General features: G+C 41.2%; 1 protein-coding gene across 1 annotated transcript in view; it reads left to right on the forward strand.

Annotated features, from left to right (window-relative positions):
* Positions 1–15,259, forward strand: part of GRIN2B (glutamate ionotropic receptor NMDA type subunit 2B) — a 459,336-nt gene that overhangs the window by 217,526 nt on the left and 226,551 nt on the right. Inside the window, exon 2 of the mRNA XM_088468121.1 lies at positions 10,656–11,254. Coding sequence (XP_088324247.1) covers positions 10,656–11,254 — 599 coding nt within the window. The remainder of the gene's footprint in view (positions 1–10,655; positions 11,255–15,259) is intronic.

The following is a 15,259-nucleotide window of genomic DNA, read 5'->3' on the forward strand; positions in this document are numbered from 1 at the left end:
GGTGATATGGTAATTACTTACTGAGTCAGATGGCTTGTTCAGGTGGATATGGTGAACAGCAAATTGTATGGAATAAAAGTATAAAATCCAATTTTTTTGCTTCTAATTATCTGTCCTATTTTAATAATAGATCTGACAAGCCATGTGTATGCACTTCACGGGTGTATCGAACACAACACCTGTCCTGTCTCCTCATCTGATCGACATCTATTGTGTGCGCTGTTAGTGACTACTATAGTTTCCAAACAGATATTGTACGTGATATTCCAAGTATGAGTTATATTGCAGGATAAGTGATGTGGCAAGCCAGATATGAGAGTGACAGTGAGCAGCTCATAGATAAGGCATCACATAGACAAACGGATGCAATACAAATGGGAATGGGGTGGAGGCTAGGGTCATAATGGAGCACTTAAGGTACAAAAGTTTTATGGGACTCAAAAAAAGACTTTTGTGGTGTATTAATACAGTAAATCAGCAAATGCAGTATCATATGATTCTCAAGGTATACAGTATACAGTATCTACTCATAGTTACAAGTTAAACCACAACAAAGGCACAATATCAGGTAAACAAAATCATAAGATGGCAACTAAAAAGGGCCAGTAAAATACATTGTGGCATAGTAAAAAAAGCAAACACAACACGTAAACAAACAGGAGAAAGAGGTAAAAGGGGGAGGAAAGGAGAGGGAAAGAAATAGGGATATAGGGGTGCCAATGGAGTCATGTCAGAGTACAAAGCATTATAAAATTCCAAATCGGTGGGCTGTGCATAAGAGATGGGGTAGAGCAATCAGGGGGTAGATGATCCAAGTAAATAGTTGGCATACAGTAGTTAATCAATAAACTATTAGTGACTAAACATGACTGTAAGCACTAAAAGAAGTCATATTATATTCACAGGCCAGTAATAGTGAATTTTGTGCAAAAATAACTATTTTTAAGAAATCGTGATATATTTGTCAGAGAAATTGTAGCACCCAGCAGAGGTAACGTCTCATTGTTGCAGCATTAGAATGGAATAGACTGGATAATAGAAAGGCGATACATAGATGTTTAATTCACTTTTTTATCAGGTTGAGAGTCTAACAGTAACCAGTTTAGAAGGTTTATAGGCCAGAAATGGGATGAATTATGAGAACGAAGCATTTCTTAATGTGCATCAGAGCGTGAAGTGTGTGTAAGCAGTTTGGCTGTCTATTACTGACGCTGGTAATGTAATATTGCATGTATCCTATAGCTAGTTCTTCTTTACCACCTGATCTTCATAGCTTGGGAAGCAGAACAAAACTGAAGTGTAAATCTTTTTTTTCCTTACATAGAGAAATTCCTTACATAGAGAGTGTTAAAACCAATGTATGTGGTTTTTCTGTGTCAGCTAAGGTGTGTATGCTTCTATTCTTTGGCTAAATATTAAAGGCGACGTACATTTTATCAAGACTCTCTCTTCATTTTTAATCAGTACTGCTTCATAGCTTTTTCTTAATGTTTTGTAAACCAATGTTTCCTTGCTCATCTAACGTCAATATGCCACGCAGGGCAGTGTGATGAGCCACCAGGTCCTGTGCTACTCTGCACTTTGGGCCTGATTCAGACCCACTCGCGAGCGGCTGTCCGCTCGCAAGTGGGTCGATGTTATGCACTGAGCATGCGCATGACGGAGGGAGCTCCGTCGTGCGCATGCGCCAGACGCGACGAGCGAAGGAAAGTCCTTCGCTCGTTGTGTCCGATCAAAGGGGGCGTGCTGTCAATGTTGATTGACAGCACGCCCCCTTTGGTGGGCGTGCCGGGGGCGTGCCTCCCTGACGGGGGCGTTCCCACGGGAACGCCTCCCATCAGAAGCCGGCCCACTGACATCACTAGTGATGTCAGTGGGAGTGATTTTGGCTCTGATAGAGCCAAAATCACTCCGGAGCTTGCGGTTGAAAACCTCAACCGCAGGCTCCGGCTCGCAATTTCGATGGTCGCGATGGTCTCGACCATCGCGGCCATCACAAAGCACGCTCGTATAGCCTGTGGGTGGTGACCCACAGCTATACGAGCGTCCAGGAGGACGCTCTATGAAAATGGAGCCAGGCCCTCATTCAGAGCGTGCGCTCTGCTCAGAGCGTACGGCTCTGAATGAGGGCCTTTATCTCCTAACACAGCTTAGTAAATAGTCCCCTGAGACTGAAAAAGAAGTTAGTGTGGAAAAAAGCTGCAGCCGCTGCATGAGAGACTCAGGTGCACATAGATATACAAGTGTCACATATCAAATTAATCAGCACAGTCTGCAGGTGCATCCTAGTCTCACCGCATTGCAACTTAGATGCATTTTTGCCAAAAACTATGCAAAAAAGATGTCCAGCGCTAACAGAGTCTCAAGGGACCAGGCGCTAAGATGGTGCGACTACAGCAAAGACGAGTGAGGACACAGCTGTATAACCCTGTGTATACTTCATGGAGAAGATAGAATTTAAGGTAGAACTGCATGGTGAAGGTAGAATTAATATAGTTTGGGACAGCTATAGTAAGTGATCCCTGTGAAAAAGCTCCGACATCTGGCCAGCTTTTCCTGCATTAGGGTCAGTTCCAATGCTTACAATGAGCACCATGTACACGTCGTACACGTCTTCTTGTCAGTGGTCATCAACTACAGCAGAACACTCTGCAATGCTGGACAATTAGAATGACAAGAAATAGGACAAGTACATACAGGGCTGACATAGGAGGTGCATAAGTGACAGTTGGGGCCGGATTCAATCAGCCTTGTCATTTACAGCATAGGGAAAAAAGGTAATAGTCTCGGATTTTTACGCCCGAGGCTGTTCAATTTAAGCCCTTTTGCTTGCATTGTAAATCTGCCGCTAACGCACATTAACCCACAGATTCCGGGATATGTACCCGGTGCTATGGGTTAACACATTCGCAGTTGCCAAAATAAGAGCAGAAAGACTTGTTAGCACTGATTTCTTTTCGAGCCTTAGGGGGAGGTACACAGAAAAACACGTGGAATGGCTTCCGCAGGCTGTAATTGAATAGCCCCAGGCACTGCATCGCAGGTAATTAGCCCTTCAAGGATAATTGAATTTGGCCCATAGTCAGCAAGCTTAACCACTTAACTGACAAACTTTTTTTTCTAAAAACTGCTCCGAAATGGTCAGGTTTTTTTATGAGTGAATTAGGTGAACAGCATCTATTTCAACTTATCCAAAATAATTTTATTAAAGAATATTGTATTGTATTATTTGTAAAAAATATAGTTTTCTTTTAAACATTGAAACACTACCATCGGAAGCATCGCGACCATCGTGAATTTCCATTTCACAGCGGCTTCAGGCACCAGGTACACTTACAGGTGAAGGGGGGGATTCATTTACCTTTTCCTAGTGGCTGCTAATCTCTACAGCCGCTGGGTGGAGGGTCCTGTGGGGGGTGCAGGGAACCATAGGGACCGGAAAATCTCTCTGAGAGCAACAGCTGCGAGAAGATTATCTTCCTGCAGCCATCCACGCTGTTTATCTGACTGGTCAAAATATTGCGTCCAGATCAGATAAAGCACTGCTTGGTGTGGTCGGAAAAATGTGACCATGTCAGGCAAGTGGTTAAAGTTTCAACGGAAAAGGCAATGCTGATGTAAAGGTTGGAAGTAGATTTCAGAGTGGAGATGGGACTATAGCTGGTGGAACATTGAGAGGTAATATTAGATGTTGATATGATAGGCCGTAGCACAGAGAGTTTTTTTTTTTTTTTTGAGAAAGATTGAAGGCTTGGGGAGAGTCTACTTAGGCAAAGTAGAGGAGTTCCATGTGTTGGGTAGACAATTTGGAGGTGAGTGTGAAAAGTGATTAATGGAGAGGACACAAGGCATACGACAGAGGTAAATCTTAGAGGGGAAGAGGGACTGTAATTTGTTACAAGATCTGAAATGGATGATTGGCCTATATTCTATTTTACAGTTATTATGGAGCCAATGATGAGCTACGCAGAGTGATGCAATAGATGTGGAACAGCTAAAGAAGATTGGTCTTGTGAAATATATAAAGGAATCTAGAAGGGAGGGGCTGGCGAGGGGCAAGTCATAACAAGAGTTTAAAGTGGTCAATGATCCTATTTTCTGCGTGGCTGAATGCTGCTCAGGCAGGACCAGAGCTGGCTAAAGTCCTCATGGGATCCTATGCAAGATACTGGTTCAAACACAGTAAAATGAAAAAAAAAATTGTCTTTGTAAAAACTGAAAAAGAAACTGAACTAATGTGCCAAAGGAATTGCTCTCACAGCTCCAAACTCACAGTTCATTCTCGATGTGCAATGATATTGCTGAGGAGGAAGTTATGAAGTCTGCACTTTTTTGATTTTGGAAATTTTAGGTTAGTTCAGTATCTTTTTCAGTTTTTACAAAGAGAAAAATAAAAAAAGAATATATAATTTTAGGTTTCTCTTAGTTATTCATTTGTGGGCACCTTTTCATGCATTTTTTTAATCATATAATTGTATTGAAGTGTAAAAATAGTTACAAAATATTGCATGAGAATAACAATTAGAATAGAGATGGGATACAATAGATAAAAAAGACAATAGGGAGTAGAAATATGGACCAATAAGAACATCATGAACATCTTCAGATGGGCAAAAGAATGGGGAGAAGCCTCATGAAGATCAAGGACACAAGAGGGAAATGGCGGGAGGGGCAAGTAGAGTAAGACCGCATATGGAGAGCGTGAAAATGGCCAGGTATAAGCACGGGATCTTAAGTGTCTGTGCTTATTAAGCAAGGAAAAGAAGAGGAAACCTGTATGGTGCTAGGGAGCACAGGGGTAAAGGGGGCATTTAGAGGAAGAAAAGAGGAAACGGATGAGGGATAGCGATTTGGGGAGGAGAGGAGGGAAAGATTAGCAGTAAGGGTATATGGCAGAAAGAGTAGGAACAGAGGGCCTGATTCAGACCCGGTCGCAAGCGCTGAGCGCTCGCAACCGGGTCGATGGTGGCCCACAGCGCTCTGTCATGCGCATGCGCGAGACCCAGCAAGCGACGGACAATCCGTTGCTTCGGGTCTCGCACCAAAGGGGGCCAAAGGGGGCGAGCTGTCGATGTTGAGTGACAGCTTGCCCCATTTGGTGAGCAGGCCGGGGGGGGTGGCTGCCCAAACGGAGGTGTTCCTGTTAGAGCCGAAAGCTCTCTGGGGCTTGCGATGAACGAGACCCTACCACAAGGGTCTCATCGTAAGCCCGATGGTCTTGACCATCGCGACCATCATCCTGGCCGCTCGCAATAGTGGGTGGTCACCCACAGCTATGCAAGCGGCCAGGAGGCCACACAAAAAAAACAAAAATGCCAAGATTCAGAGCGAGCGCTCTTTCAGAGCGTCCATCTCTGAATCAGGCCCTCAGAGCGTACAATTAGGCCAGACCAGGAAGGTTAGTATTAAAAACCCTATATCAGGATGACTAGACTGCATGTAACTTATCTAGTGTTTTGTTTTGGATATAGTTATAAATTCCATTTTCACCACAAACCAAATCCAGTTGAGAAGCTCTTGACGAGATGGGGGTGGGCTGCTTCTAAGCCCTAGCAATTTGATTTTTAGCAGCACAAGTCATGTGCAGGATCAGTGTGTTTGGGCACATAGGAGTATCGAGGCTGGGAAGAGAGAGGGGCCTATGTTGGTTACAGAGGCTATGGGTGATTGGACCATTGCCCAAAAGGGTCCAATTTGTGGAAAAATCCACCAAATGTGGAAAAAGTAGCCCGCCTTGCCACATTGATGCCAACACAATTCAGATGTATGAGGATACATTTGGTGCAGGCGTTCCGGGACAAGGGGTGTAAACCTTGTAGAAGTTCTGGAGACACTAATAGAGCATTTTCATATTTCTGAGTGAATTACCTCCCATGTATCCTCAACCAAGGATTTTCCCAGATCTTTTTCCCAGGAAGTTTCATAAGTGGCTAGAGGTGTGTGGCCCAGGGTTGATATAAAATGTTATAATTGGTAGAGAATGCCTCTGTCCATGGGACGGTAAATGCAAAGGCATTTCATCACCATGGGGTTGAGGAGGGGACCAGGTGCAGTAAGGGAGGAGGTGACGAAGTTCTGAATTTGTAGATACTGATAAAAGTAAGAGTGTGGTAGAAGATGCCTCTCCTGGATTTCTGCAAAGGATTTCGTGTTAAATCTACTGAGGATATAGTGGAAATGGGAGATGCCATTTGCAGTCAAGATGGAGGCCAAGGGGGGAGAGGGATGGTGCCAGAGGGGAGTTTGAGGTGAGGGATATGTGGAGAGAGAGAATTTAGTGTTAAGGGTATCTAAAAGGGACAGAGTGATAGCAATGGTAAACACATGGAAGGTAAGAAACCAAATCAAACTTACCAAGTTTACTCTCCAGGTAAACCCATCACTTGCTACCTTTTGGGGAGTGCCAGGCTACTAGCTGACTAAGGGGGTGTTTCAGCAAAGATTGCAATTGCAAAGCTGCATGCAGGCAGCAGGGACCGCTACAGGAAGAGTCTGGATAGGTACAGTAGTGCTGCACATTTAGGATATCAACAGTATATATTTCAGGATACAGCATTAGACTGATGCTGTATCCTGATCTTCCTATATGGACAGATAAGCTATATATAATTTTTATTCTTGTACATGTGATACCTGCTATATTTTTATATAACAAATGTAACAAATTGCCTGGCTGGTTCCTAATTATTTGAAATATATACTGTTGATATCCTAAATGTGCAGCATGTAAACGATAGACACTGTTGTATTTATTATTTTATTCTATATATCCCAAATATCGTTTATGATGGTCATTGGACCGAAGAAATTCTAAAAAAAAGATAAGTGTTTGATCTATATCCCAATCACCATTTATATTATTCTGCACACTATTAGGTGCTAGTTGTCATGCTCTATTGGTATATATATATATATATATATATATATATATATAAAATCAGAAAACTCAGCACTCACCATGTTTAAACACTCACAATAATGTATAAATAAATAATGGGGTTTTGGTTCATGAATTGATCAATGCATTTAAGCCTGCATCCGACATCACGGGACCCCACTTCTCTGCAGGTTCTACACTATCTGTCAAACTGATGGAAACCTACTGTGTGATAGCAGCTACCAGGTGTATCACAAGTAAGTGGCCACGCACTGCCTCTCTAAGGCTAAAAGGCAGTGCGTGGCTCAGCCTACAAACACGCTGGGCCAAATCATTTCATTTGGGACTGGACCATCCCTGAGAGTACACTGTGGCGCCCCAGGGTGACGTGGAATACTGCTGCTCTAGTGCAACCTGGTTGCAGTTCTGTTGCCTGCATATAGTTGCTGTATACATCGATCTATGAGAAGTTGTCGTTTTGTTTTCACTTTTCATTCCGGCTTCTCAATAGGTAGTGTTTGTAGTGGCTTACACTGTAATCTCTTTCAGCAAGGACCTACTTCATGTCTCTTGTATATCAAGTAATGCATTCCCCTGTATTGCTTCCTTTAACATATTATTGAACAGGAACATTTGTAAATCACTGTATAAGTCATGGCACAATATACTTCTTTGTGTTTTTAAATTGGGGACACTTTGTTTTATATTGACTAAAATATAATATTTTTAGTAGAGATAACATAACTGTTAATAATAAAAGAGATAGCAAAAAAAGCTGTTCTGTGTATCTGGTTGATAAAACCTGTAAAGTAGCTCAGTCAGGATCTGAATTGTAAATGGACAAAATATGCACTGGAGAATAGTAATCTACAAATCAAGGGAGATGGTGAAGCTCATTAATGATTAATGAAAGTTTTGGGCAGTGATGGTAAGAGTAGGATGTACAAGTAAATTACATTTTCAGAATATAAGAGTGGCTGGTTGAAATCTATGTGCAAGCAGTGATTCTGCATTTATGGCTGATGTATATGGTAACCCGTGCTCAGGGTAATGCATTTATTTTATAGCTATTCTCTACATACACTAAAAGACATTTTGTGGGCATGAAAATGCAGGCTTAAAAACAATAGATAGACGGCGCTAATCTAACATAGCAGATAGACAATATGCGCTAAAAATTAATTAATATTTATTAATAAGCACATGTGATATGTGAATAATCCCTAAATAGGATCAATCCTAAAAAACATATATCAAACATATATTAGACATGTATTGTACACAAATAAACAAAGAAATACGTTATAAATATAGCAACCGGTAGGTAATGATCTCCAATTCCCTGTAATACAGGGTGCCAAAGTTCCTTTGCAGATCAAATAATAAACTGTGCACAGTGTAGACTCCACATCTAGTGGTAGAAAAAATGTTCCCAGTAATTGTGACACTGTGTAACAAACATCCGCCTCTTGAGAAAGCCGCCAGGTGCGGAGAAACGCGTTGAGGACACGGTTGTGTTATACGGTGGTGTGACTCCATCCTGTACTGCACGCTGCAGTGTGAGATTTCTGCCTGTCCTTCCTTCCCCCTCCAGCGGTTCACACGCTGGCTGATCTATAGCGGCTTGCCGAGTTACATGTGAGCAACACAGGTGATCTGCATCACGGGATCAGTACCCAGGAGGGGTCAGTCCCTGCTTCATTCACCGCTCAAGGAAGCCGCCACGATTATGGACGCCGCACACTACTGACCGCCGGAGCGGTTCAAAGAGAGAGGGAGACCATGTCGGACATTCGTTCCATTGCCTAGTACACAGGTGGTGGCCACGGAGGCTGCTCTTTATTCATCATTACCGGAGTGGCCTGTTTATTGGAGGATAGTGAGTACTGTTGATCCCCTATATTTACACCTATTACAGATCAAGCACTGCTCGACCATCAGCATATGCTCCACTTTGAAGTCTAGCGCACTTGTACTGCGCTTTGATATCAATGTTGCTATAAATATCAGTCTGTGGCCTGTTTGTTACACAGTGTCACAATTACTGGGAACATTTTTTCTACCACTAGATGTGGAGTCTACACTGTGCACAGTTTATTATCTGATCGGCAAAGGAACTTTGGCACCCTGTATTACAGGGAATTGGAGATCATTACCTACCGGTTTCTATATTTATATTTATAACGTATTTCTTTGTTTATTTGTGTACAATACATGTCTAATATATGTTTGATATATGTTTATTAGGATTGATCCTATTTAGGGATTATTCACATATCACATGTGCTTATTAATAAATATTAATTAATTTTTAGCGCATATTGTCTATTTGCTATGTTAGATTAGCGCCGTCTATCTATTGTTTTTAGGTTTAGATTGTTGGGAGTGTGGCAGACCCCCGATAGGTGTGCGGCTTTTTGACTAAGCAGTATAGCACACAGTGCACTTTCACTTTCGCCCTAGCTATTTATTACTTTATGAAAATGCAGGCTGCCAATTAACCAGGAACCATTGGCATTGCTACTTTCTTCATGCATCAGAGGTTACACTCTTTCCTGAATTAATTGCCTGTATTCTCATAAAATGGCTGCTTCCACTGTGTGCGGGCAAATAAATATGATACCTGTACTGATACTCATGTCAGCAAATGCAATGATACACGGGAGAGTCATTTTACAGCTCTGGAGTTTGGGTTATTCATTGTGATTCCTTTTATATCCTTACATAAACTTAGGGCCTGATTCAGCATGGATCGCAAATCTGCAATTGCACACACCCTGCCGCTGCGAGAATATGCTAATGAATGCATACGCACGGCAATCGCAGCACAGGATGCAGACACCCAGCAATACTTAATGCCTCCCCCTTACCCACCCTCCATACGAATGTGCAAGTTTGCAAAACCATCGGGAACATCGAGTAACATCGGAGCCTCACACACAGTAGACATGACCCAGCCGCAGAAATTGCTAAACTTCCTGCATGCAGAGGGACGCCAGGCTGCATATGCCGTTGCAGTGGCTAATTTATGCAAGCCCATGCGACGCCGTCCCTACGCACTGGCATGCCTGCGTTCGGCAGACCACTCCCTGTAACCACCCACAAATGGCACTTCCTGTCGATCACTTTTCCCTGGGTCTGCATACTCACTGCGATCCCTTTCCCGTTCGCAGTGGATTGTTCGCACACGAGCAGTGCGATGCATACGCAGAACGCAAACATCGGCCGATTGTGTGCTTCTGTGTATCTGCGATCCATACTGAATGAGGTCCTTAGTATGGTGCTTTCTGACTGGCAATATTACAGTATACCACATGTAACTGTATATTGACTCATTACAGATGTACTGCATAATATTACATTAATAGTGTGTTACTATTTTTCTGGATGCAAATATTACTGTATACTTCCTGTAACTGTACATTGATGCTGTGCATGAATAGTGTGCATTAATACATTAACAGAGCATATAGTGTTCTTCATTTTCTATCACTATTCTAACTTTCCCATTAATTCATGACATTAATAGTGTGAATGCATTAATAGAATGTTTAATTATTTTTCTTGCTGCCAATATTACAGTATATAACTTCTAACTGTACATTTACCTAATACATTATGAGCATACTATTAATGCATTGGGTAAATGTACAATACACCTGGAAACAGCACAAGTTTTTGAACATGACAAAAAAAATGGTAAATCCTATTATGAGATACACATGCAACTTTGTATGTTCATTCTCTTTATCTAACTGTGTTTTTATTTTATTCATAGGAGGAATCTTCTATGTTCTTTCAATTTGGGCCTTCGATCGAGCAGCAAGCTTCTGTTATGCTTAACATCATGGAGGAATATGACTGGTACATTTTCTCCATTGTCACTACCTACTTCCCTGGGTACCAAGACTTTGAAAATAAGGTGCGGAGCACTATTGAAAACAGCTTTGTGGGTTGGGAACTAGAGGAGGTAATCCATTTGGACATGTCCTTAGATGACAATGACTCTAAGATCCAAAATCAACTTAAGAAGCTCCAGAGTCCTGTCATCCTGCTGTACTGCACAAAAGAAGAAGCCACATATATATTTGAAGTGGCCAATTCAGTAGGATTGACAGGTTATGGCTACACATGGATTGTACCCAGTCTGGTAGCTGGAGACACCGACACTGTGCCAGCTGAGTTCCCCACAGGGCTCATATCTGTGTCCTATGATGAGTGGGACTATGACCTACCTGCTCGAGTGAGAGACGGGATTGGTATAATCATCACTGCAGCTTCTACCATGTTGTCTGAGCACAAGTCCATTCCCCAGTCGAAGAGCAGCTGCTACAACATCCAAGAGAGTAGACATGATGATGCTCATATGTTAAACAGGTAGGACATCTGATTTTGGGAAGGCTGTTCTCTTAGTTATGATATATGTATGAGCTGTATGAGTAGTATTAATTGTTCCACAGGAGGATTTAGAGAAAATAACATAGCAGACCAAGCATTGTAGTAGCCCTAGAAAGTTAGTAATCTTAGTGATATATGAACTACTGAAAAATATGTCAATTTGTAATAAATAATGCTCAATAAACAATAGCAACCAAAGCTACAATCAGTGAGAATTAAACAAACATAAGGGTTTTTACTTACTATTACTGTCAGTTTTGGATGTAACATCACAAGATATGATGTCGGCTTCACTTTATTGCTCCTGATGACCCATCGTGTGCAGTAACAACGACTGCCTCCTGTAATTCACAGGAGCCAAGAGTACAGCAGTGGGCATACTCTGGAAGCTGGGGGTCCTTCAAAGCCCCAGGATGCCTAGCCCCAAGGAAGGAAACCTTTGGGATGGGGCATAACTTACTTTTTATCTTTTTGTATTTGAAGTCTTGGTTCAAAGAATGTACATACATCATATACATTTACATTATTAGAAACATACATACTAACACCTTCAATCGCAGTTCTAATAATAAAAGGCCATGACATTTTACATTATTGGCTCAAGCCAATTACCTAAATAAATCAGGCGGGCGCATGCGGGATTTCCAAATATTCCCTACCAACAGCTCCTCAGGGGGCCAACAGCATATCTCCCCGTGGCAATAACTGTGTTTCAAACCATGATGTTGTGTAAAAAAAATTCGAATTTGAGTTCTAACATTTAAAGATAGAATTTCTATAAAGCTTTCCCAGGACTCAAACAATTGTCTCACTCTTTTTTTTTCTTTTTGAAGTGATGCTTCTACCCATTCCGTATGCAAAATATGAAATAACTTTGCCCTAAATAGGGCTATCACTGGGGGAGAATCATGCATCCACATTTGCAGTCCGCTTTTGCGTGCGGCTGAAGATACAGCCAATAATAGTTTCTTAGGTCCTTTGTTAATTCTACTTCCCTCAGGTAATATTCCCAATATAGCCCATTCAGGAGTAAGTGGAAAAGGGCTAACTAGGTAACGGACAGTAAAGTGCCAGACCTCACCCCAAAATCTTTTGATATAGGGACATTGCTATAAGCAATGATATGAATTTGCCATCGTAGCCTTACATTTGGGACATCTATGATTTTCTGATAAACCCATAAAGAATTGTCTTTTTGGAGACAAGTAAGCTTTATGGAATAGGTTATAGAACATTTCTGTATAAGTTATTGCTGGAATAGTACTAATTGAATCATTCAAAGATCGTAATAGTATTTCACATGTCAAATGAGGAAAATGTCCCAGCCATTTCATAATTCCTACTTTTGTTTTAGAATAATCTAATAAAAAATGTAACAAGTTGTAGTGTTTAGATATAGCCTTTCGTATTGGTGTCTGTTCTTGCAACATTTGATGTAGAGGATTGGAAAGATCTTCCGGTTTTAATCGTCTCGCAAAATGGCTTGCATAATGCTGCGCTTGTAAGAATGATAAGTCATGATGGATAAGAATCTTGTGTGTCACCCTAGCTTGTGTAAACGAGAGCGGTCTTCAAGTAGATCTTTCCAAAAGATCACCAACACCTCGTATCCCTTCCATATACCATCTATTAAAAGGTTCAACCCCCATACCTCTCTGCAAGTCTGGATTTCGTACTAGTGGCAAAAATTTATATATATGGGGGTTGATTTTAAACCTTCTTCGCAGTTTTAACCATAGCTTCCTAGTAGACATTAGTATGGGATTATTCAACATTTCAGATGTTAATTCTTTATCTTGTAAATGTAAAGGGGGCATAACTTACTAACTAAAAACTGGTATTTAAGCCATCACCTCCTACAACAGAAATATCAGTATCTCAAAATATGTTACACTTATTACAGTCAACCAAGAGTATCTCTCTTGGGTTAGAAGCCTGGGTGGCCATGTTAGGGTTTCATGGTAATGAAATTTATTTATCCCATAATTTGAAATGTAATAACTCTAGACCATGACTTGAAGAAGCAAACATAAAATCGGGCTGTTATGCTATTATTATCTTTTAGTGATTTTTGAAAATAGTATTTTCTAGGGGGGTACAAAATAGAAAATATGAAAAAGAAAGATGAGAACTTTGCAGAAAAAACATGCAGATTACTTTACCAATCTTTTTATGTTTGCATATTATTTAGATATTTGAGGCAAAGTTATCAACACTATATAGTGTGCCAGTTGTAACATGCAATGCTCTACCATGTGAGTGGTAATGAAAATTTATTTATCCCATCATTTGAAATGTAATAACGCTAGACCATGATTTGAAGAAGCAAGCCGGCAAGTCGGGCTGTTATGCTACTATTATTATTATTTTTTTGTGATATTTGAAAATAGTGTTTTTTATGGGGGGTCCAAAATAAAGGTAACGAAAAAACCATTAAGGAGCAGGTAAAAAGGGTGCAATGGGCCTGATTCAGAGACGGACGCTAATGCACTCGCAGCTGTGATTTCATACGCATCACAGCTGCAAAAATATGCTAATGGTTGCAAAGCTTACTCGCGCATAAGGACGCCCCACTGCTGCCTTCTCATATGCGTATGATGTTGCTTACATTCGTAATATCGGTAACCTCGACGCATTTCAAGCGGCCATTTTTAATTTGCAGTAGGTCTGACCTGCCACAGCATTGGGAGCTCTCCTGACACGCAGAACTGCGGAGGAGATCACAGTGGCTAATTTATGTACGCCTATAAAACGGCGTTCAAACAGACAGACACACCTGTGTTTTACAGACCACCCCCGTCACCACCCCCAAATACTGACAACCTGTCACTCACTTTACAATGGATTCCTGTGTGTGTCCTTAGTCGCAATGCGATTGCTGCGCACGAGCAGCGTGGCTTATACACATGCGCGATGGCAAACAACTGCTCATTTATGTCCATAATCGCCATTGCATCCAGTTCTGAATCAGGCCCAGTATTTGCATATGTGTACTGTAGACACAAATGCCTAGGTTATACTGTTTGTTTAACATGAGAAATAAATAAACAAAGTTATATTATTTCTAAGTAACTAGTCATATTAGTAATGATGTCAGTTTATTATTTAATTAATTGAACATATCTCATCTATTAAAATGTGTCTTTGCTAGCTAATATGCACATTCAGCAATAAATGGTATGTGAGAACATCCGGGCATGAATAGGATGATCAGCAATCTGGCAATTATACATGGAAGGCTCACTGAAACGGTTTGTTCATTATGAGACTTTACTAACTATATTGGATTTTTTATTAACGGTCCCCCCCTGTGTATCGTTATAGTAGGGTCCTTCCACTGGAACTGCCCAACTGCTGGTTTGCTTTATTAGAGTAGAGGAGGAGCAGCTGGGACAGGAGGTGTGTAATAAATGTTCTTACTCCCTGTCTACTACTTGAGTCTAATCTAATGGATATGGTAATAACAGTGGTAAGCTTAGAGAAAGAACACCACCATAATATTGCTGGGGGATAGAGGGAGATTATTAGAAAAACACAGATGTGGGCACCTACTTTACAACAAAACTGATTTGTAACCACAGAAATAAAAAAAATAATGCTTTCATTAAAATAATATATACGCATAACTGGTGAAGATTAATATATCATTATATTCAGGACCGTAACTAGGGTGGTGCGACCTGTGCCATGGAACAGGGAACCGCAGGGCAGGGGGCGCTGTTTGGGCCTGTCAGTCTTCCTGTTTATTATTATTCTCACTTGTAGCTTCCTCTTCTTTGATCCCCAGCATCTTCTGGCCTCCCTTATCTCTTCCCTGACCCTTCCCCATGAGACCATGGCTCTTTTTCGGGTGCACTATCTCATGTCCCAATTTGAAAAATAAGGGGGGGTGCAAATGCTCTTTCTGGTACAGGGCACCAAAAAGTCTAGTTATGGCTCTGATTATATTATATTACTTGGATGCTGGGGGCTACAGCACGCTTG

This window comes from Taudactylus pleione, unplaced genomic scaffold (genome assembly GCF_031769625.1).
Source record: "Taudactylus pleione unplaced genomic scaffold, aTauple2 ptg000080l, whole genome shotgun sequence".
Lineage (NCBI taxonomy): Eukaryota > Metazoa > Chordata > Amphibia > Anura > Myobatrachidae > Taudactylus > Taudactylus pleione.